The sequence below is a fragment of the Gossypium hirsutum genome, chromosome A04, assembly GCF_007990345.1.
Source record: "Gossypium hirsutum isolate 1008001.06 chromosome A04, Gossypium_hirsutum_v2.1, whole genome shotgun sequence".
In the NCBI taxonomy this organism is placed as follows: Eukaryota; Viridiplantae; Streptophyta; class Magnoliopsida; order Malvales; family Malvaceae; genus Gossypium; species Gossypium hirsutum.
In genome coordinates, this window is record NC_053427.1 from 87,876,068 (window position 1) to 87,902,612 (window position 26,545).

The 26,545-nt window shown below is 30.0% G+C and overlaps 3 protein-coding genes and 1 long non-coding RNA gene across 6 annotated transcripts; 3 read left to right on the forward strand and 1 right to left on the reverse strand.

The window, feature by feature from the left end:
* The first annotated feature begins 4,554 nt into the window (after positions 1 to 4,554).
* Positions 4,555 to 5,680, forward strand: LOC107933357 (uncharacterized). Its single transcript, XM_016865541.2, has one exon. The coding sequence runs from the start codon at positions 4,585 to 4,587 to the stop codon at positions 5,584 to 5,586; it is 1,002 nt and encodes a 333-aa protein (XP_016721030.2). The 5' UTR covers positions 4,555 to 4,584; the 3' UTR covers positions 5,587 to 5,680.
* Positions 5,681 to 7,349: 1,669 nt separating this feature from the next.
* On the forward strand, positions 7,350 to 15,633 carry LOC107933401 (ubiquitin-like-specific protease 1D). 3 transcript variants are annotated; one of them, XR_005925840.1, is made up of 15 exons: positions 7,350 to 7,798; positions 8,196 to 8,247; positions 9,081 to 9,175; positions 9,341 to 9,579; positions 9,886 to 9,934; positions 10,879 to 10,958; positions 11,060 to 11,092; positions 11,202 to 11,297; positions 11,849 to 11,951; positions 12,440 to 12,537; positions 13,208 to 13,330; positions 14,117 to 14,231; positions 14,695 to 14,802; positions 14,882 to 15,163; positions 15,465 to 15,633. XR_005925840.1 is itself a non-coding variant. In XM_041111699.1 (14 exons), the coding sequence occupies exons 1-14, from the start codon at positions 7,463 to 7,465 to the stop codon at positions 15,032 to 15,034; spliced, it is 1,680 nt and encodes a 559-aa protein (XP_040967633.1). In that variant the 5' UTR covers positions 7,350 to 7,462; the 3' UTR covers positions 15,035 to 15,633. The 3 variants fall into 3 exon arrangements, 1 of the variants encoding a protein (XP_040967633.1); XR_005925841.1 differs by having other exon boundaries at positions 7,356 to 7,798; positions 15,455 to 15,633; XM_041111699.1 differs by having other exon boundaries at positions 14,882 to 15,633.
* Positions 15,634 to 20,375: 4,742 nt separating this feature from the next.
* Positions 20,376 to 21,216, forward strand: LOC121228285 (uncharacterized). Its single transcript, XR_005925842.1, has 2 exons — positions 20,376 to 20,505; positions 20,723 to 21,216. It is a non-coding gene; the product is annotated as an uncharacterized lncRNA (long non-coding RNA).
* Positions 21,217 to 22,105: 889 nt separating this feature from the next.
* LOC107933358 (transcription factor bHLH168) lies at positions 22,106 to 23,645 on the reverse strand. The gene is made up of 3 exons (XM_016865542.1): positions 23,414 to 23,645; positions 23,015 to 23,326; positions 22,106 to 22,419 (listed from the first exon to the last, which is right to left on the reverse strand). The coding sequence occupies exons 1-3, from the start codon at positions 23,534 to 23,536 to the stop codon at positions 22,351 to 22,353; spliced, it is 504 nt and encodes a 167-aa protein (XP_016721031.1). The 5' UTR covers positions 23,537 to 23,645; the 3' UTR covers positions 22,106 to 22,350.
* Positions 23,646 to 26,545: the final 2,900 nt, after the last annotated feature.

Below are 26,545 nucleotides of genomic sequence, written 5' to 3' on the forward strand. Positions count from 1 at the left end.
TTTTATTAACTTCCATAATTTGTATATCTATACTATATATAAAGATTCTAAATGAGTTGAGGTCACACATAATCAGGTCCCAACTCAATTATCAAATTACCTAAATGCCCTTACTTTATCAAAGCAATAAATATTAAGTTAAGTATATTTTAGTATTTTACTTACAATGGGACCTGAATCCAGAACACCAAACATGCACTCTATAAATTTTTCCATTTCAACTAAAATAATAATTAACACATATTGCATATGTGTTATTATGACTAGTTTCAAAATTTACATTTCATTATTTATTATATATTATTTATAAATGCACCATGCGTTTTAAATACAGAATTTTTATATACATACGTGTATGATAAAATATCTAATATTTAATAATATATTTTATTGAGTTTGTGTCGCAAGTTAACTTGACACCGACTTAAGATTAATAACAACATAATCATAAACAATTAAATCTAATTTTTTAATTTTAATATCATACATATTTCACGTGTAATTATTATTAATTAGTTTCAAGTAATATACTTCATTATTTATTATATGTTGTTTTTACACACGCATTTGTTCTCTGAATTTATGATTTCCACGTACATATGCATGTGATAAATTTTATAGTATTCGATAAACCTTTTGTATTTATCACAAAAAAAAAGACATGATAGACGCAAAACACATATATAAATTAACATAATATTTTTTACAATGTTGCTAAAATTAGATCAGATAGATTAATAAAATCGATTTGATCAGAAACCAACGAATATATCAAAAAATATATTCTAAATTGATCCCTTCAAAAATTATTTAACATAAATTGTAAAAAAAACATTTATTATATAAAAATATAAATAAATTATTTAAATAAAATAAAACTTAAAAAAAAAAAGAGAGATAAGAAAGCAATGTTCACATGTTTATTTTATTTTATTTTATTTTATTTTAGGATAAATAAAGTCACTTTCTAACCCCATGACTTTAAGAAAACTAAACCCACCCGCATGCATGCCCAAAAGCCAATAGAATGAGTAAAATAAAATAAAATAAAAGCATTTGTATAAAAAGAAGAATGAGTTAAATCAAAACCATCGCTTTCTTTTAACACAAAAAGATGACTATAAAAATGTATATATGTATAGACACACACATTGGAGAGATAGAGACATTAATACATTTCCATTTCTGTTTCATCATACAATATATAGGATTAACTTAGACTGATTTGGTATGATTAATGTATTGTTTGTTTCGGTATTATGGTTCATGGAGATTGATTATTTTTGGGTTTCGTAATTGTATTTTTCGATAATGTTATTTTTAAAGTTTGAATATGAATTTTCTTTCTGGAAGTAGGGATGTAAATGAGACATTATTACCCGCAAGTTACTCGAGTTTAATTAAAAAACAAACTGAGCTTGATCAACTCGAGCTATCAATCAAGCTGAATTCTAGCTAATTAGTAATATTTGGTTCAAACAGCTTGTGAGTCTTATCGAAGTTTTTATTTTTGATATAGATTTTAAATATTTTATTTATACTTTATTTAAACTCCTGACTGAGTCGGTGCCACCCTCAATTGAGTCACCAACTCGGTTAGGAAGTTACGAGGATGCCATTCTGTAATTAAAATAAGTAATTTTATTCGGGGGTATTTTAGTCTTTTTATTTAAAAAAACCAATAAAAATGTGCATATGAAGATATTTAAACTTATGCCAATTGCATTAGTAAAACCTTTAATTTACAATCTAATTAAGACTTTGTTTTAATTTTATTATACCGATTGCTCTTAATCAAGGTCGAAACTATAAATTATGTGATGGGGAGTTGAGATAAAACTGAAAAAAAAACCCTTGAGAGGCCAAAGCTAAAAAAAATTGTATTAAATTGACTTAAATTGTGCCTCTTTAACTTTGAAAAGGGCTAAAATTATAATTTTTCTATTTAAAACAAGCTAAAAAGGATTAAATTGAAATGTTTACTTTAAAAAGTATTAAAATAACAATTAATCTATTTAACCAAGTGGGTCCAAAGTCACTTTGTCCCTTTGGCTACTCCATACTCTTACATATATAGATAGCTGAGCTCAAGTAGCTCGATTATATCTTGAGTTTAAAAAAATAGATATTTGATCGAACTCAAGCTGAGTATCGAGCTTCAAATTTCGAGTTGAGTTTATCAATATTCAGGTTCAGCTGAACTCAATACATCATTACTTAAAAGTGTAATATGACTTACCACAACATCAAACAATTATTTAATTTATTTGTTTTCAATTATTTTTATCTTTGTTGTATATATACCGTCTCACACTATAGTATCGTTACAATATCTAATCTTACCGCAACCGTTATTTTTACACTAACCACAAGTAAACGCACGACCCATCCAAACCCATCCTAAATTAAATTAGTGTATGATGGATATAAATATAAATATAATATATATTTTTAATACTTTTTATTTTCAAATAATAAAACGAATTTGGATAAGAAATTTCATTATTATTTATTGCTCACGTCCTAACATGAATATTGAAATTCAAAACAATAATGACCACAAGATTAATATTTTATAATTGTGAGATTGAGATGAAACTAGAATTAATGGAAAAAAAATATTAGGACGATATACTAAAAATATTAAAATAAAGTTCCAACTTAATGCAAATGAGTTTTTTAAGGTTAAAATGTGCCACAGGTCCCTGTATTTTTTAAAATTTCAAAATTCAGATCTAACTGATAGCACTATTAAAATTTTGTTATTAAATTTCAAGTTAATTATAAAGTCATTTTTTAATTACATGTATATTAAGTGTGTATTTTTTATTTAAAAAATGTCACAGTAACAATTTCAAAAAAAATAAAAATAAAGTTACTAGTTGGACTTGAATTTTAAAATTTTAAAAATAGAGAGGTTAAATTCTTAATTTTTGAAAAGTATAGGGACTTGTGGCATATTTTAAAAATTTTTAATGTTTTAAATAATTTTTTTAATATTAATTTTATTATAGATTCTTATTATATTTGTTCTTTTTTGTACAATGTCTAAAATTACCCATAGCTTCTCCTCAACTCACGTCTTCCTGAATTAACAATTGAGATAAGACCAAATCGACATGTTTTATTCAAATTTTTAAAAGTAAATAAAAAAATATGAAAGGGCATATTGCGTAGCTAATGATAAAAATTAGGTATAAGTATTAAGCGTGATACGAACACCAAATAAAAAATAATTAAAATAATAGTATATAGATTGGTGGTCAATCACGTAATCTTATTGTTAGGTCGCCATTATCACCTTTAATATATAGTTTTTCTTTTGGGGGGGGGGCATATTAGCTTTTTGCTCACTTAAATTTATGAGTTATGCAAAAATAATAAAAAATGATATATAACACCATTGATATGATTATGATATTAATATTATTCCAATCGAATTAATTTAATTAATTCGGAATTTATTCAAATTGAATTAATTTGATTAATTTGTGATTTTTTAATTAATTGAAAATTTTAATATTTTTTTTGATTAATTCAGCTTGTAATGGCATCCTTTCGCTGTTAATCTCTACTTTTCTCTTCAAAAACTGGTAACTTTTCATCTCATATGGTTCATTTCCAAAGCCCTCCTTCTGACTCTGTTAACGTCGCTTCTTGCTCGAAACCTTCGTGGATCGAGTGGATTCACCTCTATTTTGTCCCATTCCTCCTCTACCACGGCAAACTCTGACACCTCTCCTATTAGATATGATTTTTCACTCTTTAACCATTCAGCCGTCAATATATGCGCCAATATATATTTATTATTATTAATTTTGATTAATGAATTAATTCAGTTAACTAATCACATTTGAACTAATTAATCAATAATTTAAGTTCCAAAAAAAAAGTAATCCTCGACCAATTGATTATTAATCTGATTCAATCAATTGATTCGGTTTCAATCCAACATGAAAGTCCATGCCCTAATTATAAATCTAATAAAATGAAAGGGGAAATAAATGAGGTTTACTATTTACTAATACCAAGTACAACGAAAGCCACAGTTTATGACATTATCAAGTACCCAAATCCCAAGATAGATTTAGTCAAAAAGAAAGATATGGTACATGAATAAGAAGTTTGATGTGAAATATAACTTGAATATGATACATGTATGAGAAGTTTTCATGAGTGTCAAAAGTGATATGATTTTAAAAAAATTTTAAATAGTCTTAATTTAATTAGTATAAATATTATTGTCAATGTAGAAAGACATGGACTATAGAGCATTAAAGCGCATTATACTCTTAATTATAGATTGGTGAATGGCTATGGATAGTTTTAAACAATGTGTTAAAAAGAGCAAATATAATCTTCTATTTCGCGAACTAATTTTTCAAGTTATATATTTTTTGTGTTTTTTTAGATATTATATATATATATATTAAATTTTCAAACTAATTTCAGTTTAAGGACTAAATTGAAAATTTGTCAAATTTTAAAACTAATGTACACAACAAAATTTTAGTCTAAAATTGAAAATTTTCGCAGGCTTTATCCTTAAAAAAAAGTCGATTCAAAGTTTAAACAATGGCTTAGATGCCCATTTGGTTTGACATTTTAGATCATAGTTTCCAAGTATACGACCCAAAAACGTTTACTAAATTATATAAAAAAAACGACCCTTCAATGGAAACATGGATGGAATTTGAGATAAAGAATCATACCCATACACTAAACCAGAAGCTAAATTTCTTTAATACACTCAAACAAGCTCTTATGATCCCTTACAAATCTCCCAACATCATCGTACTATGTTTTTTGGTCTCCATACCCCTATGTTTCACCTTGCTTTTCCATGAAATGATGCTCCAACAAACAATCATTGCAGCCATGGATATGCTGAGAGAACCCAATGCCAAAACAATGGCAAATAGTTTCTTTTATAAACTGATCCAACTCGCTCTCCTCCGGCTACTTCCACTTCATCTATCGGAGCTCTGTGTCGCGGTGGTTACTATTGACTCGGTATCAAGAAAGAAAAAATCGGAGATGGTACGAAGACTTGTAGACAAAGAAAGGTGGAGAGGAATCCTTGTTACTTCAACGTATGTTCAGTTCGTTTCGAATGGGTTTTTACTCGGTTCGACATGGTTGATGATGAACTATTATGTTATTGTGAGAAGCTTTTGTTATAACGTGTTCACCGCGGCATTTCTTCGAATAGGTGGTGTGGGTTTGGTGGTGAAATTTTTAGAATGGATGGTTATATGGAATATGAGTATCGTGATCTCGACGTCGGAGGAGGTACATGGAGTGGATGCTCTAGGACACTCGGCTTATCTTTGCCGAGGCAAAGAAAGACGAGGGTTCTTGTTGACGTTCGTATTCTTTGTGTCGAGAATCGGGTTACGGTTTATATGTTTTAACAACGGAAGCTATGGAAAGAGGTGGTGGATGATTTTAGAGGTTAGCTTGATTTGTCTGGGGAAGGTGATAAAATGGGTGGTTTGTGTGATGTATTTCTATCATTGCAAAGATGGTAGGCTAGAAAGGGTTGATGTGGAAGTAGGAGAACTTGTGATAAATTGTAAATCCTAGACTTAGTTGATTCATGCAATAATCCATAAAGAGTAATATTCAATAAATATAGATTCTAATCTCAATATATATAAATTTTTTTATTTATTTTCGTACTCTGACTACTACGAAAATAACCATATTCAACAGGAGCAAAGTTAAGTATTTTTATAAGAGGAGCCGGGATAAAACTATAAAATGTTAGAGGGCCATAACTAAAAATTATGTTAACAAATACTTAAATTGTGAATTATTAATTATTAAAAGAACCAAAGGTATAATCTTTTTATTTGATAAAAAAAAGACTTCCATCAATAGTTTTACTTCTTGAAGGGACTTAAATAAAATTTCTCATTTAGTTAAGAGGGCCAAGACTTGAATTGCCCCTCTAGTTACGCCTTTTGTTCAATATTCGAGTCCAACATATTTTCAAATATGGATAAATTCATTAAGTTTGTTATTTTCAAAACTTAATGCCTCAAACATATTATCACATATGTAATGTTATATCAGCTTGTTATCTCCACATATTATTTAGAAAAAAAAGCCATTTAAATGATTCAACAAATATCATTTCAATACTAAAATTTTAAAATTCAAAAAGTCCAGTTAGAGGCCGTGGACTAAATCTCTAACTTCATGCATAGTACATGACTAATAGTAGAATTTAACCAATCATATTTAACGACTGCGATTTGGTCAATAATAAGTTTTTAAAATTTGAAAAGTATACTAAAATTGATTAAATTAAAATATAGATACTAAATCTACAAATTATGTAAAGTACATGATCTAATGGCAGAATATAAACCATCGAAATAATAGAGTAATGAGAATTTGCTCCAAATAAAAGAGTAGAGACAAAATTGAATAAATATGTAAAAATTAAGAGCTAAAATTATTATTATTTTTTGTATATAAAACACCAAAATAAGCACTAATCTGAACCCGAACCGAATTGTGTGGTTTGGGTGATAACACTAACTCGAAACTTAACCAAACAATACAAAATCCAAATCGAATTAAATACATCAGTTCAAATTAGTTTTTTGATTTAGTTCAAATTAGTTTTTTGATTTACTCGGTTTCTTTGCTCAGCCCTAGTATAGGGACTACTATTGTATTTTTACCCAAATTTGTCTATTTAATTTTAGTTAAAATATGCCATAAGTCCCTGCATTTTTCATAAATTTGGAATTTAATCTTTGTACTTTTATTTATAGGAACGCAATCGTTCTAGTTTTTAGATTTCAAATTTTAGATTCAATTGTTAACATTGTTAAATTTATTTTGTTAAATTCAAGTTTATTATAATGTCATTTTTTTAGTTACATGACGACCCAGTGAGTATATTTTATTTTTATTTTTATTTTAAAATATCACACTAATAAATTTAACAAAGAAAATTTAACAACGTTAAAATTAGACCTAAAATTTGAAATCTAAAAAGTAATTAAATTCCTAAAAATAAAAGTATAAGGACTAAATTCTAAATTTACGTAGATTATAGTGACTTGAATTTAACATCATCTTTTTAGTTACATGGTTACCAATGGAGCATTTTTTATTTCAAAATGTCACCTAAAAATTTTAAAAATGTTAACAATTGGACATGAATTTTAAAATTTGAAAAGTAGAAAAACTAAATTCATGAAAATAAGAATACAAAAACTAAATTATAAATTTTTGAAGAGTACAGGGACCTATCTCAAATTACAGTGGAGTTTTTTTTTTACCAAATATCTGGGAAATGTATATATATATAAAAGTAAAAATACATAAATGACCTGCAACGCTGAAAAGAGTGGGAAAATCGGAGTATCCACGAAAAAAAAAAGTACAAAGGGGAGAATTTTTTTTTTTGTAGCGTCTATGTTAGGTTGATTTTTGATTTTGCATGGAAGCAAAGAAGAGGAAACTAGACCTTGATTGGAACAAGTTACTCTCTAAAGACGTAGCAGATGAAGAGCCACCGCCGCCGTTAGTGGTTATCAAGGCTGAGCCACAACCATCACCGAGGAAATCGGACACAATGGGCGGCGGCGATGATCAAGGGAAAGAGGAATTTTGGGAGAGTTTGCCTGATGATAAGCTGGAAGAGAAGATTCTACGGCAGCAAAGGAATCTGGAATGCTTTGGCTCTAAATTACCGGATAAAGGGAAGAAGATTAGCGATCAGCTTCGGCTTCTCGAGGAGGAGAAAAGACGGAGAACGGTTTCGCGAGCGAAAATGGTTTGTTCTTTGACTAGAATTTGGTGTTTCAGTGAAAACAATAGGGAAGAACGAAATTAGGGAAAGTTGCATGATGGGTTATTTGGGAAATGGACTTTTTTTTTGGGTACTAATTTAACTAATTAGTGAGTTTGGATTTACATTTTCTAAAATTAGGGTAAAGCGACAATGGTTGTGTTTTTAAAGTAATTTTCCCCCTCTTGCTATAGGTGTTTTACTAGTATACTTGATGAATAATTGCTTGCATTGTTGCTTGTTAAGTATTATTTATTTAGAAGGAAAGAGGGCCTTTCTTTTTGTGGTGATAGAATTGGGGTGGTTGTTTCACATTTCAGAATAAGATGACCCTTTTACTATGTAAAACATTGATTGTTTGCATTGTTTTTTTGTTGGACAGAATGCTGATGAATGTGAGAAGCCTGGGCAATCTCCGAGCTCAGATCTTGTTGGTAAGGTTTTGAATAATTTGAGTTTTTTTTTTCAAGTCTTGTGTGGGAGTCTTCGGTGAACTTTGGTTTCCAAGTAGCGAGGAAATTTTGTTGAATTCTGAGATTCTACTGTGGCGATGTTGTTTATGCTTAACACTGTGCTATTGATATGTTACAGAATTCAGCTTGAAATGGATCATTTCTGTTATGTAACTAAATGTGAGATAATGTGGCATAAGTGATGATGCTGGTAATCTTAGATGGGATGAACCTTTGTTGTTGTGCTTTACTGCATTGAAATAGAGCTAATGGCTTATGACACAGAAGGGTGTAACGTGAGATAATGTCGCAGAATGGCCAAAGCTTTCCTGCTCTGGTTTGTGGGGAAAACTGTATTTTTATTTAAGACCATATTGATCAAATAGCCTGAATTTGGTTGCAACAGATGAATTTCTCCCCCCCCCCTCTTTGTAGATGATTGAATTAGAGTGAAATCAACCTTGTATGGTGGATTATATTATGTTATGTTCCTCCTTTCTCAGTATGGTTACCATCTCTCCCTCCTCCCCCCCCCCTTTTTTGTAGATGATTGAATTAGAGTGAAATCAACCTTGTATGATGGATTATATTATGTTATTTTCCTCCTTTCTCAGTATGGTTACCATGATGATGGTAATATTCTATTGATCCAGCCATTATTAGTACTTAGAGCTCTGACTGTTTCAAGCTCAAGATATGCTATCTTTTAAGGATTAGTGTAGTGATGACTTACGTGCATAAGCAGGACAATTTCTTTGTAACTTTAGAATTCTGATTTTTGAAATCTATTTAAGGAAGTTAAATATTTCCTGCAGGTTCTTCTAATGGCTTTGAACATCAGTGTAAATCACAAGAAGCTTTCTCACAATCTGCATTTGGTGCTAGTTTTTGTAAAAAGTTGGAAGAAAATGTAAACTGCTACTACTCAATTGAAATATTACTCTTTTATTAGCATTGTTCAGTGCAAAATGCTGTTTCTTCTAGATGTTTCTAAGTTAAATGATAGATTGCAGGATAGGAATTCGTAATTGAATGTGACCAGGGAACATACTTGCTTTTGTACTTTATGTTACAGACAGATTCTAGGTCACTCAACACCTTTGAGAAAAGTTTATCAGTTTTGAATCGTTGTGACTCCCGAAAACCGAGATGCAACGGGGAGTTTTCACAGAGTGAAAGGGTGAAAGTTCGAAGATCACCAAGACGGATGAATTCACAACACCAAATGAAGCCTTCTTTTGGTGATCAAAAGGGTAGGACAGCTACATTATCTTCTCTTTTTAACACGGATGACAACTTGACAAGCATTGCAAAGTAAGCAATTTTAGTTCCATAAATGTTCTTTTTCCTTCTTCTCCTCCTGTGTGCTTGTGCACTTGTGTTTCCTTTCTCATTTTGGATGAAATTGAAAATATCCGGTGAACAATTTTTCTGATATCTTGCAGCTCTCTTCCTCTCTCTCTTTCCGACATTTTAGTTTTGACTGTCTGTTGTCCATTAAAGATATTGTTTTTAATGTTCGACATATTTTTGGTATTTGATCTGATTGTTTTCAGTTAACTTGAGTAGTTCAATTATTGCCTTGCCTCCATGTTGAATTTCCCCATTCCTTTTGTGTAGGAAGGATGCTATTCAAGTCCAATCATCAAATTATTCAAAGTGTAGGCAGGTACACATACTTCTCTTTCTTCTATAACTGTCATGATTATCTAATATTGAACACCTGCCCAGTTTGTGAATTTCACTATTGATGCAGGAGTAGTTTAGGTTCAGAGTTTAAGGTAAATGTAATAATGTGTTACTGCGGTGGTGCAGATAATATCAATGTAGTTTGGGAATGCTTAGGATATCATAGGTTATTGTAATGCTTTCTTTGTTGTTCAATAACATTAAGGGCTACAACAGATTCTTGGTTTAGTTTTTAGGTCCTATCCTATATGATCTAATTCTAATTTTTGTGATTTTTCAAGTCACATTCTAGGAATTGTCAATCTTGTCTTGATTTAGCATTCAAGAGGCCTGGCTTCTGTATTGTCTTGTCTTGTTCTATCGACTAATGATAGAAGGGCATGTGTCTCCATTCCTGTGTTATTGACTTGTCTTATTGTGAGCAATTTAAAAGTCTATCAAAAGAATAAAAAGGCTTCTGGCTGGACATTAGAATATGCTAAAATGCTTTTTATGCTCGGAGATTGATTTTTGTACCATATTGTGATCATTCTTTTTTCTCTTCTTTCTTCGTTTGTTTGTTTGGTCTTTAGAGTTGAAAATTGATCCCTTCCAATGAACTTATTAGTTATTCACTTTGTCGAATATTCTCTAACTGAGATCATATAGACCCTCTGTGAAACTCATATAAGTTGGTTACTTTGGTGATTTTGGGATTTGGGTGAAAGGACAGCTTTGCATGATTGTAGGTGTCTTGACTATCTTTCTAAATTCAAAATCTTAAAAGTGAAAGAATGTGGGATTTGTCCTGCCATGTAAATATAGGTTTTGTTGTAAGTAGTCCGTGTACCTTTTTGCCATGCTGTGATGAAAATTTCTGCTGCCACTGTAATTAGGTTTTCGTCTTTATTTATTGACTGGTTCAATGGTATATAACTGAAACAGGGCCAGACTGTTGTTATTGTAGATGAGGAAGAACCACAGTTAGTAAAGACAACAGAGCTTGAAGTTAAACTTCCGAATTGGTTAGTGGAACTTCCAATATGTTCTTTTCTTCCCATTATATAATAGCTTATCATTATTTGGTTGCTTCCAGCTACATCTGATCATTTTGAAAATTTTTCAGCAAAAAGGATGCTAGGATCTATTATCCATCAAGGTCTGTGATTTTTCCTTTTTTTTTTGGTGAGAATGGATTATTTCTGCAGACAATTTTAGCAGAATGTAATTGGTCTATCATATCTTTTTTGCCTTGTCTATGGACACAGGGATGATCCAGAATCTGTTGAAATTTGTTTTGGTGATATTGACAGCCTTGCTCCTGAAACCTTCTTGACATCTCAAATTATGAATTTCTACATCCGGTAAGTGTTTAAGTGATTACAAATAAATCTTTTTTTCCTCGCATGACAAGCTTCTCAACTTGCATTGGGTCATTTTGAATTCTAATCAGCTTTGGTTTCGATTTTTTATTTTATCCTGGGTTGGGCAGTTGCAGTGTTGTCAAGGTGTGCACCTTGGCACATCTATGCCTTGCACGTTAGTGCTAGACAACAAAAGCTCAATTTTAAAGTTGTAGCTTATTGAAGCAATGTTTATGCTGGGAAACTAATGGTTTCCTCTACAATTGATTTTGTGCCTTTGAATGCTCTGTGAAATGAGCATAAAAAACTGTCTGCTTGAGTTTTGAAATTTGATACTTTGTCTGACATCTTTCTTTTGGTTGCATGGAAAGCCCAATTTTGTTAAAATTTCATTGTTAGGGAAAAATAAGTTTAAATGCTTAATTTAGTTAGAAAATTTTGTTGAATAGCTACTACATGATCAATATATAATTGTTTTTGCTAGATAATAGATCATGCTATATGCAGCACTGTACTTCTAGTTATAGCCACATTTTTGTCCTTTTGGCCAGATATTTGCGGCAGCAGGCATCCCCAACAAACAGGGCTATATGTGACTATCATATTTTTAACACATATTTTTACCCGAAGCTGAAGGAAGCTGTATCATACAAGGTTTTATCTTTCCTGTTCTCTTATAGATGGTTGCCTTTTTCGTGGTGTAAGGTGAATAAATTATGCTGCTTTGGGATCTCTGGAATCATTTTATCGAACCTGATCTGGTGGAACTGGGTTCTTGAGTTGTATTGTGCTACTTTTATGCTATATATATAATAAGCTAATGTTATAATTTTATGCTTCACTCTTCAAGACATTCTAGCTTTGTTTTTTGATAGAGCAACTTGAGATCAACAATAATTTTAAATTTCAGAAGAATACAGTATATGTCTGATGTATGTGCTATTTTAAGTTTTTATCTAACCTTTTTTCACACTGGTGGGTTAGAAACTGCATTTAGTTTCAAATATGTGCTTTCACCAGATCAATGATTGTAATGTAGTGTCTGTGTGTAATTTGCTGAATTCTCAAACTATTCGACTATTATGATTGATAGTTCTCCAACTCATACTTGTGAGGTCCTTTTTTTGCTTTCTACCAAATAGGGGAGTGACAAAGATTCCTTATTCATCAAGTTCAGAAGGTGGTGGAAAGGTGTCAATATTTTCCAGAAAGCATATATACTTATTCCAATTAATGAAGAGTGAGTTTTCCTGCTATAGATATGTACTTTCAAGCATGTATAATGTACCATTTAAACCTATAACGATTGATGCTTGCTGAGTTCCTGTTAAATGTCCTGCCACAGGACTTCATTTGCGTGACATTACATAGATATGGGTTTGAAAATGGGTTGGAAACTACAATTATATGCCAAAATGGTGGTTTTAACTGTTAGGAAAAAACACTATGTTCATTTTGAGAAAGAATCGGTTCAGTAACAGAGTAGGAAAAAATTAACTTTGGAAACGAGAAAGGAGTTGGAGAAGGGTAGAATGTGGCCCTTTGTTTCAATATGGTGGGCCACTGGAAACAGGCATTATGCATCTTCAAATATGCAAAGAATGGAGGAAAGAAGAGGGGAGAGAAAGAGGGCCTGTAGACATGCAAAGACATTTTTCTCAAAATGAGAGACAACGAGAATTGGTTAATGAGTGCTTCTATTTGCCATTCTTCTGAGTGAAAATTGGTTAATGAAATAAACTGGATAGGTTGTTTCAAAAGGATAAAATTTTATGGATCAATGGTTTAAGCCATTTGTTTGATTAAGTTGATTCAGTACCTTTCTGCATACTTCCCTCCTTTATGCCTCCCTAAATTAGGTTGAACTTATTCATACCTTTTGATTTGGTTGTTGCTTTTCTTGTATCCAGTTACCATTGGAGTTTGGTCATCATTTGTATACCTGACAAAGAAGAGGAATTAGGACCAATTATCCTTCATTTGGATTCATTGGGACTTCATTCTAGCAGATTGGTTTTTAAGAACATTAAAAGGTGAGACAAAATAAGCCAAAGGATTATAAATGGTCGTGTAGTACTATAATTTGTCTTTTATCTCTAGATTCATAACAATGATTAGCCATGTGATACTGCAAAAGGAAATATCATAAGGATAGTGGTTTTTCTGTTTATAATAGCATGCTTTTGATACCAGCACACCTCTTCATTCATTTCATTTTAAGTGATAGAAGTAAAAGGTTTCATTTTAAGTGATAGAAGTAAAAGGATTTGGTTATATGGGAATCTTCAGCATCTTTCAGCTGTTCCATTATTTGAGAAGTTCTAGTATAAGCTTTTAAATAAGCTTTCCGTCAGGTCCAACCTCACAAAACAATACCCAATTATGCTAATTATTACAACCTTTGCGATCTTTTGTATAATTACACAAATTATCACTTCTTCCATAATGTTGTGTAATTAGACAAATTATTACAAATCTTGTAATGTTTTGTATAACATGAATCACACAAAACATTACCCTATTATACAAACTATTACTACTTTTGTAATGTTTTGTATAACATTGGAGTTGGTGGAAAGGTTATATTAAGGAGCTCTTTTTAGAATTTTCTTGCATTATCTAATCACCTTTTATCAATATTTAAATTGAAGCCTTCTTGGGTGGATTTCAGTTATGTCCTAACTTATGCATTTCATAGCACATACAATCCTGATATATATATATTTTTTGTGTTTATTTTATTGGTAATATTGTAGCATACATATGTAACCGATGCTTGGGTTCTTAAACCTAATAGACAATTTAAATCTTGATTTTAGCTACATGAGGGAAGAATGGACCTATTTGAATCAAGAGGTTGCTCCTTCAGATCTTCCAATTGCGGACAGAATATGGGAAAATCTCCCACGAAGGATTGACGAGAAAACAATAACTGTAAGTTTTTACTTGCAAGGTCTTAAATGACCTCATTTGTATATGGACTTTGAACCTCAAGTTGCTGAAGTGTATATATATTTCCCTTTAATCTACTGTCCGTTGCCAGATTTTAGATTTTCTGAACATAAAAATCTTTAACATTGAGTCTGTTTGCTGAAAACCGGTTTGTTTTCTTAACAAATCACTAAATCCTTTTTTTCTTTTTTGCTTTTTTAAAATTGTTTCAACTTTATACTTTGCCGAATAAAGCATCTTGCTAACAAACTTGGTAGCTTGGTGCAAATAAATTGACGTCTGTTGCAAGAATTTATGTTTGAAACAATCTTGGGGGGAGTACTTATGTGGCATGGTCAACTTTGAGGACTAAATCACATATGGTTATCTTTTCGTAGATATAAATATTGGTTTCTCATTCTAAAACCGTAACAGATAGGTTTTCTGTTGATATATATATTGCCAGGTTCCCCAGCAAAAGAATGATTATGATTGTGGTCTCTTTGTTCTTTTCTTTATGGAGCGTTTCATTGAAGAGGCCCCTGAAAGACTGAAAAAGAGAGATTTAGCAATGGTACCTGTGTCTTCCTCTTTGATCTTTTACAGAAGTGATCTCATTCTGTTTACTCGGTTAACCTATTTCAAATTTTCAGTTTGGCAAGCAATGGTTCAGACCTGAAGAAGCCTCTAGCTTGAGAACGAGAATACGGAACTTACTAATCGAACAATTCCAAACTACAACTGAGGAACAATTCCAAACCACAACCGAGGATACGGGTGGTTCACAATCTTCTCCTTCATCCTAACTCCTTTTTAAGTTGGTGCTCCAGCATGAATCTGGTGCCAGAGAAAAATGACACACCAGCAGATAGGGTACCATCTTTGTACAGCTTCCTTATGGTCCTCACATTCAAATGCATCAATGGCAAAATCAGGTACTTAAAGAAAACTTTCGTAATTGCTTTTGTATAGTTTAATCGGGAAAAAAAAATTGTCATTGTTATTATGCAAAAGAGTGAACAAATGGAGGCTAGGATTCAAATTGACCGGTTTTTCAATACGTAGGATTTTAAAAAACTGGTGATCATGGTGTTTTTAAGGCAATCATTCATTTGAGTTTAAGAGCCCTTTTATCCAAAATCTCTTTTGTTCGCTAACAGGTTACTAGGTTTTTGATAATCAAGGAATTTTAGTATACTGATTGACTATCAACATGACATTTATAGTTTGTGCTAGGTTGTTTGAACTGGACCGGTTGGACCGGGAATTGGACGGGGTATGGGTCCGGAGAAAGGCATTGAACCAGTTGACCCAAGAACCGGTACAAACCGGTTGAACTTAGCGGTTGAACTTGAACTGGATTTTTTAATATATATTTAAAATTTTTAATGATTTTTTAATTCAACCGGACATATCGGTTGAACCGGTTGGATTGATGGTCTGGTTGGTTCAATCACTAGCCCATTCCTGAAAACCTTGAGTTTGTGTTTTGTGTGTGTTTATATGGTTAACAAGAAAAAATATGAAAATATAATATGAATAGCATAATATAGGGGCGAAGAAAAAAATATCTTTTGGGGGCTAGAATTGAATTTTAATTTTTTGGGGGTTAGAATTGAATAGTAATTTTTTAGGTCAAAATGCAAATGTATCGGTATATTAACGTACAATTTTACAATTTTTGGTGCGATTAAATAATTATCATTTAAAATATGGACCATTCAATGTGTTTTATATATCATGTAATTTGTAACAAAAATTAAATCTATAGTAATATATAATACTATAGCATAAATATTTTTTAATGTTTATGTATTAAAATATATAAAGTTGTTAAATATTAAATTAGGAAGAATGACAATTTTTTTTTAAAAAGAATTTAAAAATTAATGGGTGGGCTTAAAATAAGTTTAGATTAGTTATTTATAAATATGAGAGGATTGAGATATGTTAATATATAATTAAGTGCATGATAATATTTTAATATATTTAACAGTAGAAATGTTTTTTTTTACATAAAACAAATATTTGTAAAATTTTATTTCATTCTAAACTTTGATAAATTTACGTGAATGAAGCATAATAAAAAAATATGATGGCTAAATTATTAAAATATTAATTATATAAAAATTATAGAAAAATATAAAATCACTTTTAATTTTACATGTAGATAATGGGGTAAAGATTCATTTTATTATTATTTTATCCATTAATATCCAATACAATAATTGTCATCATTCAAATGTGAAGAACTTATCTATTAAATGTGAAAATTAATTTATGAATGGTGATTAAACATGTATTAAATATATAAAAAAGTAATGAATTGGAGCCCAAGTCCAAATGTGTATATTCTCTATAAAATTTATAAAATTTTTGAACTGTTGATCCTATAATACGAAAATTTCTTCAATATTTTTAATCCTCAAAAATGAAAATAAAAAGAAGGAAATGAAGAATACCATTAAAATTAAGTAGTACATTATATAGAACTTGACATTTCTTAGTTTTTAGGTTGAATTTTATTCTCAGTTTTCAAAGATCAGAGACTTCCATGAAATATAAACTTATAATTTATTTTCAGTCAAAATTAATTCAATTGCAATTTTTAAAATCCAAATTATTTTCACAATAATAGTATGTTGAGATTCATAAATAAAATTGATTTTTAAAATTGCGAAATAAAATAATTTCAGGTTAGTAACATCAATTTTACGACACATTTTTTGTGCCACCCTGTCCATAAATAGCTGTAATAATAATTTAGGTTAATTCGGATTTCTCTTTCTAGGCTTAATTTTGATATTTTTGTCAGATTATAACTTCAATCATGAATTTAAATTCAAATTAAATGTTTGTTTTTGAAGAGAAAGAAATGTACAAAACTGTGATTCCATTTCATCCTTATCCCTTTTCAATAGGAGTATAACAAATCAGATTTTTCTTTCTGATTTTTAGTATTTTTAGTTGAATTTTTTTCTTCTGAAATGGAATTTGAAATGTGAAACTAGTTTCAAGCTTATGAGACTATTGGATCCATTTTGTATGCCTATCATAAATTAGATTTTTTGTATATATATAAATAAAAGGTAAGGAAAAATTGTTGGAAAAATCTTAAGAATATATATGAATTTTGATTTAATGTATAATTTTGTACATGAATTTTGATTTGGTTCAAGTGTATACACATGGAACTTTAATTTTGGTTCAATCATACACTTTTAAAGAAAACAATACATTGCTTTGTTTTTAGGTTAAATTGTACTATTAGTCCCTATATTTTATGAATGGTGTAGGTTTAGTTCATGTACTCTTATTTGATCAATTTTAGCCCTTGTACTTTTTGAATTGGTTACTTTTAGTCCTTGTACTTATCAAAATTTGAAAATTTAGTCCTGACTCAAATAGTAACAATTAAATCTTTTTGGTTAAATTCAATTACTAGTCTTATACTAATTTAGTCAATTTTTTCAATTGGATCATTCTAAGTCCCTGCATTTTTTGAATTTTGAAATATCAGTCTTGACGCAAATGGCAATTATTAAACCATTAACTGGATTTTAAACAAGTAATATACGAAAAGAATAAGCTGACATGATATTACACATACGATAATATGTTTGGCGCATTAAATTTTAGTAATAGCATAACTTTATTTAATGAATTTAACAGTTACTGTCTGGTGAAGACTGAAACTTTAAATTTTGGAAAGTACAGGGACTAAAAACGACCAAATAAAAATTCAAGGATTAAATCCGCGACTTTTGTAAAGTACAAGGACTAATGGTAGAATTTAACCTTTATTTTTATATTAGAAAACTATAATTAGTTGTATATGCAATATATAAATATAAAATCTTGTAATTATTGATATAGTTTCATTTTATGTTTATTTATCCAATATAAAAATAAATGTTAAATTACATATGAACTTTGATTTAATATAAATCTCAAAATTTCATAAATAAAATTGCACAAAATTAAAGTTTATGTATAGAATTACATATTAAATAAAAGTTCATATATAATTTTGGCATCTATGCTTAAAAATAACTATGATAAAGCCATCAAATGAGCATGTCCATGTCATGATCGTCGGAGGAGATGGTAAAAGAATATTTGGGGCAATGCAAGGAAACTTAGTGGGAAAACCATGAAGAACATCTAGAGCGTCAACGAAAATCATGAAGAAAACATCACCTCCGAAATTTGCCGCCCTTTTAATTTCTTGGCAGCCATCAGACACCTTCGAATCAAAGGGACAATGCAAGGAAACTTAGTGGGAAAACCATGAAGAACATCTAGAGCGTCAACGAAAATCATGAAGAAAACACCACCTCCGAAATATGCCGCCCTTTTAATTTCTTGGTAGCCAACACCTTCAAATCAAAGAAAATTCTAGGTGATTCCTCCCCCCATTGGCTTCCCTAAATATATGTGAAACAGTCGCCTCTTTTAATAAGTCCAACAATTGCCATGGACTACGCATGGCAACCAAAAATCAGACTCTCATCAATGTACATTTACTTTTACATTTCCATTCCAAGTGCATATCGAATGGCCCAAAGTTCAGCTGCCATTGCATCCATAAAATCAAGTGAATAGGAGAACAAAGGCATCACGTTCCAGCATCATTTCAAATTTCACAGCATCACCGATCCTTTGGTTCATTAGTTTATGCCATATTTTTGTCGCTTGGCAATATTCATGTCCAGCACTCGAATTTATACCAAAGTCCCATGCATCATAATCTGTCACTGATTTTATACCATAGGTCCTTGCATCATAACATATTTGCTTTTAACTGTAGCAATATCTATTCAACAAGTTTTGATACATGTATGGATGGGGTGAAATTTATTAAATTTAAATTACCAAATCTGTTAAATTTCAAGCTCAAAAGATCAGTTAACTTGCGACGAATTTTTGGATGGAATTCAAGCATTTTTAGACTGAGATATTTACATATTGTTTGAAGAGTTATCTCTTAGCTTCAAAACGAACTTTGAATCACTCGATTTCGAGTTCAGGAACTCAAATTATGACTATTTTGGTGAAGATTGCGCGAGCAAAATTTTTGAATAAAAATATTTTTTATGCTCTAAATTGGGTAAATTTGATTAAGATTGTGAACAAAAATTTTGGTTTAAATTATTTTTTTGTGGGTTTTGAAAGACTAGCAAATTAAACACTTCCAAATAATCTCAATTTGATAATTTGATGTGTGTTAAGGCTATGCCACATTTTCTTACCTATCAAAGGACCTAAAATCCTTGCAGTTATTGAATTTTTGGGTAAAGACATAAGCTGAAACACCTTCTTCAACATGTTAGATTTTTCTTTCTCTCTTGAGCCTTTGAAGTTGTAATACCAATTCTAGAATTATTTTATTGTGAGAATATCTCTAATTTTATATGTATAATAAGTTAGATATTGTTATACCTTTACCTTGCGATCCGGTTGACTTTGTTAAGTACCCTACGAGCTAGAGACTTGCGAGCACGAAATCGTACCAATTAGGATATAGGGAACATCCATGATACATGCATGGATGGGTTGAAATTCATTAAAGCCAAGTTAATCAAGTTGTCAATTTTTAAGCTCAAAAGAATAATCAACTTGCGACTAATTTTTAGATAGGATCCAGACATTTATGTGCTGAGATGTTTGCATACATTTGAAGAGCCAACTTTTAGCTTTAAAACACACTTTGAATCACTCAATTTTGAGTCCGGGAGCTCAAGTTATGACTATTTTATTGAAGACTGTGCGAGCAAAATTTTTGGATGGGTTTATTATGGGAAATTACGAGTTTTGAGCTTTAATTCGAGTTTAAATCATATTAGGTTTGAGTTTAAGGTCTAATTTTGATTATATTTGAACACAATATTGTATCTTTTATGTTTTATTATTTTATTATTTATTTATTCGATATGAATATTTAAAGTTATTTAGGAGTTTTATGTTTCTTAGTTAACAAGAAAGGTTAGTTCTACTAAAACTACTTTTTATTTAGATTAATTAGAGTTTATCATAGTTAAGAGTTTTATTTTAATGTAATTAGTTAGCCTATACAAAGATTTCTTCATTATTTATTATAGACATATATTGATTAATAAATTTCAACTCTTTGAGCTATTTTTCTTTGTGAGATTTCTATAGAAGTAGGTTTTGTTCTTGGTTTTGAAGGCGTGGGAGAACTCTTCACCCTCCAATTTACTAGGGTGAGAGTTGGTTAGAGCCATTTGTGGAGCTTGTTGAACAACATCCTTCAAAGGTTTTTATGGGACATTGACTTTTCATTATCATTGGTTGTTTTTATTGAAACTTTGTGCTTTAAGGGGGACAAATTTTTCATCATCCATTTTATTTTCGTTTTTCTTCCATTCAATATTTTTTTTCCATCCCACCGTCATATTTATTTTTTCTTGATTTTATGTTTTGTTTTTCTCTTCATTTTCATTATTTCTAATCTGTTTTGTTTCTTTTTTTAGGTTAAATTCAAATATTATTTCGAGTTAAACAACTTGAATATGATCTTCTTCCGTTGTCACTGTATCATTATATCACTCCACCTCGTGGGTTTACAACAACGTGTGCACATATAGTGAGGACCACACCTCCAATTGAGGCAGCATATCTGTATATCATATTAATCGTTACCCTGAGAGGACAATGCGTACCTAGGAGAAAGCAACGTTGATAGGTCGGTTGAGCTCGAAAGAGTACGAAGCCAACTAAGGACCAACATGTGAGACCTTAGGAAGGGTCGATGATACCTTTTATAAGACCCCTTAAGGTTAATGTTTCAGTTTCTCTCTCTCTCCCCTCCTTCCCTCCTCTTTCCCAGCCTCATTTCTTCCTCCTAAGCAATCATAACACGGATGAATGGTCACCAACCACTGTGATCCTACTTGATATCAATAGGCATACATGTATAAAGTTATATAAATCTATTTTACAATATATATAGTAAGAATTCTATGAATTGAGGCATGCATGAAGAAAATGAAATGACATTATTCTTTTGAAAATTATTATTCATTTAGATACTCCAACATCCCCGGAGTGTAAATGCTTTTTCTTTCTAATAACACTATACTTTAAACATAGAATCTCTCTAAATAATCTAATATGAATATTATATAGCAATTGCACCTTCAATTTATAATGAGAATATGTTACTTTTTTCCCCTAACATATTAGACTCTTCAATCTCTCATGCACACTTGAAGTTGCAACACCAAGTTTAGGATTGTTAAATATATTTTTTTGTATAATTAAGTTTTATGGTTCATGGAGTTCAATCCTTCCTGGATTTGTAACTATCTCTCTTAATAACGTCATCTCCAAGATTCAAACAAAAGTTCTCTCATTAGAAGTGTAATAAACTTTACCATTACACCCAATACTTATCAATAAGATTGTTGAATTTTGATCGTATTATATATATATGTATAATGATAAGTAAATCTATATTACAAATATATATATATATATTATGGCTATATAGAGGCATGCATAAAGGGAAATCAAATGACATTATCATTATGAAACCAAGTTTAGGATTGTTAAAATTTTTTTTTGTATAATTAAGTTTTATGGTTAATGGAGATCAATCCTTTTTGGATTCATAATTTTCTTTCTCAATAACGTCATCTCTAAGATTCGAACAAAAGTTCTCTCATTAGAAGTGCAATAAACCTTACCATTACACTTAATATTTATCGGTAAGATTGTTAAATTTTGATCGTATCATATATCTATATATATGATAAAATACACATATAATGATAAGTAATTCTATATTAATATATATATATATATAATAAGGATTTATAGAGGCATGCATAAAGGGAAATCAAATGACATTATGGTTATGAAACTTAGGAATTTGATATTCCATAAAATAAAAGGAAAACCATTGTTACATTGAGATACACCAACATTACATGGGTGCAATTACATCTTTCCCTTTCCATACAATTAGAGAATAGTATTATGATTTAAACATAACATCTATCCAAATTATCTAACCCATCCTATATATATATATGTAGCAATTGCACCTTTAATTTACACAAGGAAAATGCTACATTTTTCTTCTTTTGCTTCTTCTTCTTCAACATATTAGACTCTTCAACCTTTCATGCACACTTGAAGTTTCAATACCAATCCTAGGGTAGATTGCCTGTTAAAAGGATATAAAAATGGAAAAAACTATGAGATTATGAAAAGGCAAGCTATTTGCATGTAATGATGAGAGAAAGAGTCATTTGCTATACAAAAGCTTTTTTACATTTACTAAGAACTAAATACAGTGATTATCCAAACTAGGTTTAATTATATCATATCTTTCTTTCAATATTATCAAAATAAAGAAAGAACCCTAGCCATATTGCACCCTTTAACATGAACCAATTTATATGATTTACTAATATATTAAAAGATAAAAAATAATAGAAGAAGACCACTATTGATTATTGATAAAAAAGCCAATTAAAATATGCTTGAAAGTTAAAAACTTAAAATGAGATCAAGCATATATATATATATATGGCTGGACAAGAGAGGTTACATGAATGATCTCAAGTTTGATGTGTGTGTGTATATATATATATAATATTTGGCAACCTCAACATAAAATGACCCCTTTTTTTAGAACCATTTGAGATTATTGTATCAAACTTCTTTTAACCTAATTATCTTCATGAAAACCTTAATATAAGGTGCCACAGACACGCAAAATCATGCTTATCATTGTTTTGAGGCATATGGTTATGTACCTGGCAAAGAATTGTATAGATTGCCTTATCTCCTGCTTGATGACAAGTTGCACTCAAAATATCAGCTCCTTCTTCTTGAAGAATGTTGATAAAATCAGACAATGCAAACTCCAAATTCAACCCAGTGATCAAATTCACTTCCAAATTATACCCCAAATCTCTCACATTAAGAACTGGCCTTATCATCCTTTTCCTCTTCCTCATTTCACAAGTCCGTTCTAATTGCACCTTAGTCCCTTGGTATTGTTCCAACCTCCCTTGTAACTCCTTCACGTACGCCGTCGCCTGATCCACCATCTCCGGCACCGACATCTAAAAAACCAAATGCTTCTAAATTAAAAAACAAAAAAACCCCAAAGCGGAATATAATCAAACAAGTGGATATGTTTCATATATTACCTTGGTTTGTTGAATGGGAAGCAAAGAAGATAGCTTTGTAAAGAGAGATTTCATGTGCTTCCTTCGTTCTCTTTCGACCAAACACCGACTGATCCTCATTGAAGCAACATTGCCGTTGTCCATGGTTTTACACAATTATACCCTTTGTTTCAAAAGTCTTCTAATTTCACCTAGAGGAAAAAGAAAGCTAAAGCCTCCAAGTTAGTGATCAATGATGAGGACATCTATATATGTACGTATATATATAGCTTGGGACTATCTTAGAAGGTTCAATGATCAGATGATTATATTACTATTTTTTTTTTGGCCCTTAATTTATGCTGTGAAAGCGAAATCAAACGCCTACAAAGGACTGAAAGTAACTTCGATTAATACTCAGTATTTTTGTAACAATCAACTGTTCACATTACGGCCGCCATAGATGTTTTTGGTTACATATATAGTAATTTTTTAAACTGTTAGCTGTAATTTTATGAGCATAATTATAAATTTAGTCCCTAATATTTAATTTTTATCAATTTGGTCCTAATTTTTTTAGATTACTTCGGTGCTTAAATTTCATAATTTAATCGAATTACTTTTTAATTTTAGGCGGAAAATTTAACTATACTATTAAAATTTTAATGAGACCGGTGTCATAATTCGTGTGATAGTCCATATGTATTTCATGAAATTAATAAAAAATTTCAAAAAATGAATTTCAAAGAAGTTCATAAAGATTTTTTTTAAAAAATATTTATGTCAATAATGAAGTACACGTTGAGTGCCACAAATCAATCTGCTTTTTCATAAATAAATAAAAAACCCGATTTGATTAAAACTTTAAGGTTGAGGGACAAAGTGGTCTAGATAAAAAGAATTATGACCAAAATCACAAAATAGATAAACGTTAGGAGCTAAATTTATTATTATGTCTTTTTTTATTTGTTTTGCATGACTTATCTTAAAGCATTGTAAATATAATTATTATAATTATAAAAATAATTTCTATTAATTTTTATATTAATTCTTATGAACCAGTACTCGTTTATAATTGCCCATGATTTTTTATTATCGATGTCTAAATTACTCATAACCCTCCAATGAAGATATTAAGCATTTAAATGTGCTCGAAATCATGTTGTTTAAATTGTTGCAACAATAATGATGCTAACCACAACAACACAAAATTTTCTGTTTTTACTCTTTTATTAGACAATTCCTACTATTACCCATAATCGTTCAAAGCCTTAAATTGGAAGAAAAGTGCTTAAGCATTGGCGAAACAAATATTCTTTTTGGGGATAGATTTTAATTGTATAATTTTATGAGAGTTAAAATTCAATTTTACAGTTGCAATAGTTAAAATCTTTATATATTTCTAAAGGACTGAATCAAAATTTTATTATTATTTGAGTTAAAGTACAATTTTACCACATACTGATTTAAAAATTCATAAATTTTAAAAGATCAAACTGATAGTTTTTATTTTAAGAGGGACGGGCCTTGCTAACCCCTGTACTTAAGCATACTCAGAATCACGTCCTTTTAATTATTATAACAATAATATTAACCGAACTAAGTTCAACTTACTTTGTTTTTATTTTTTACTTCAAGTTCATTTAGTAAAAAAAATATTAATGTATATATATATTTAATAGTTAAATTTAAATAAAAATAATTTTAATTAATTATTTATAATAATTCTACTTAAATCCTTGTCCAAGGGCCTACTTAACTGACAAACCTAATTTCAACGCGGTTGGCGTTTTAAATTTTTGATGGACATATAGATCCATATCTCTCCCTTTCAACATCATTATTGCAAACGCGGATACTATTGTTGGTTTATTGCATTAGTTAATTTGTGTTATATTTAGTAATGAGAGCGGATTATTTGTCTAAATTCATTGTTCGAAATATTGGAGCACTTGAATTAGTGGTTTTGAACAAATTAGACTAAAAACGGGTATAGATTAATTGAATTAACGATTAAATTTTTAATATTTTTTTAATTAAATTGTTCGAATTGGTGGTCTGATTAGGTTTGATCATTAATCTGATTCTAAAAACATCGATATCATATATATATAAATATTTATTTTAAAAATATTTATTTTTTTAAAATGAAAATTGATTCAGATTGATTTAATCAATTTAACTAATAGTAATTAAGTCATTATAATGGTTAATTTGATTGTAGACGAATAAAAGAAGTTTAAGTTGGTTATAAATTTTCATAATTTAATCTACTTCGATTATATATATTATTTTTAATTTTTAAATATAATTTATAAATTTTTAACAAAAGTTGACTTGGATTTTGTATTCTTGCTTTTATTTCTCATTTCTGGAAGGAAAAATGTAGACAAAAATTTGGTTAAATCAATTAAATTGATTGAATTGATAGATGTTACGTGAATTTGAGAGAGAGCTTGGCATAAAATAAAAAATAAAAATGGGAGGGACGAAGTTTAAAAAAAAGAAGGGCCAAAAATGAAAACTTATTCTTGTAAATGATTGTAGCTCACAGGACATCTCACGAGTGTAGGCAAAAATATATATATATAAAGGTAAATTACATTTAAAGTTATTAAATTATTAGTAAGTTTACGTTTTAGTTACTATATTTTAAAAAGTTACAAAATGGTCACTGGACTATTTGAAAGTTTTCATTTAAGTCACTGAACTATTTGAAAGTTTTTATTTGAGCCACTAGGCTGTTAAATTTGTTTTTTTAAGTCTTGCTAGCAAGCTCCAAACGACAGTTCGATAATAGGTACAATGGATCAGTACCTATCGATAAGTAAAAGAACATAGTTTAGAACCAAACTAATCTAGCAGATAGTGTCAGAGATCGGAAAAGAAAATTGTTTGGATTTTTGGTTGCAAATTTATGACGTTTAAAGTTGTTTCATGGCAAAAAAAAAACTCAACTGTAGAGGAGAAAGGGAATGAGATCTTTCGATTGTTGTAGACAATGTGAATAGAAAAGGCTATACATCCTTGACTTTAACAGCCCAATGACTTAAATGAACACTTTTGAATAGTTTAGTGACATTTTTGTACCTTTCTGAAGTTGAGTGACCAAAACGTAAATTTATTAAAAGTTTAATGACTTTAAGTGCAATTTATCCAAGCCAATATTAAAAG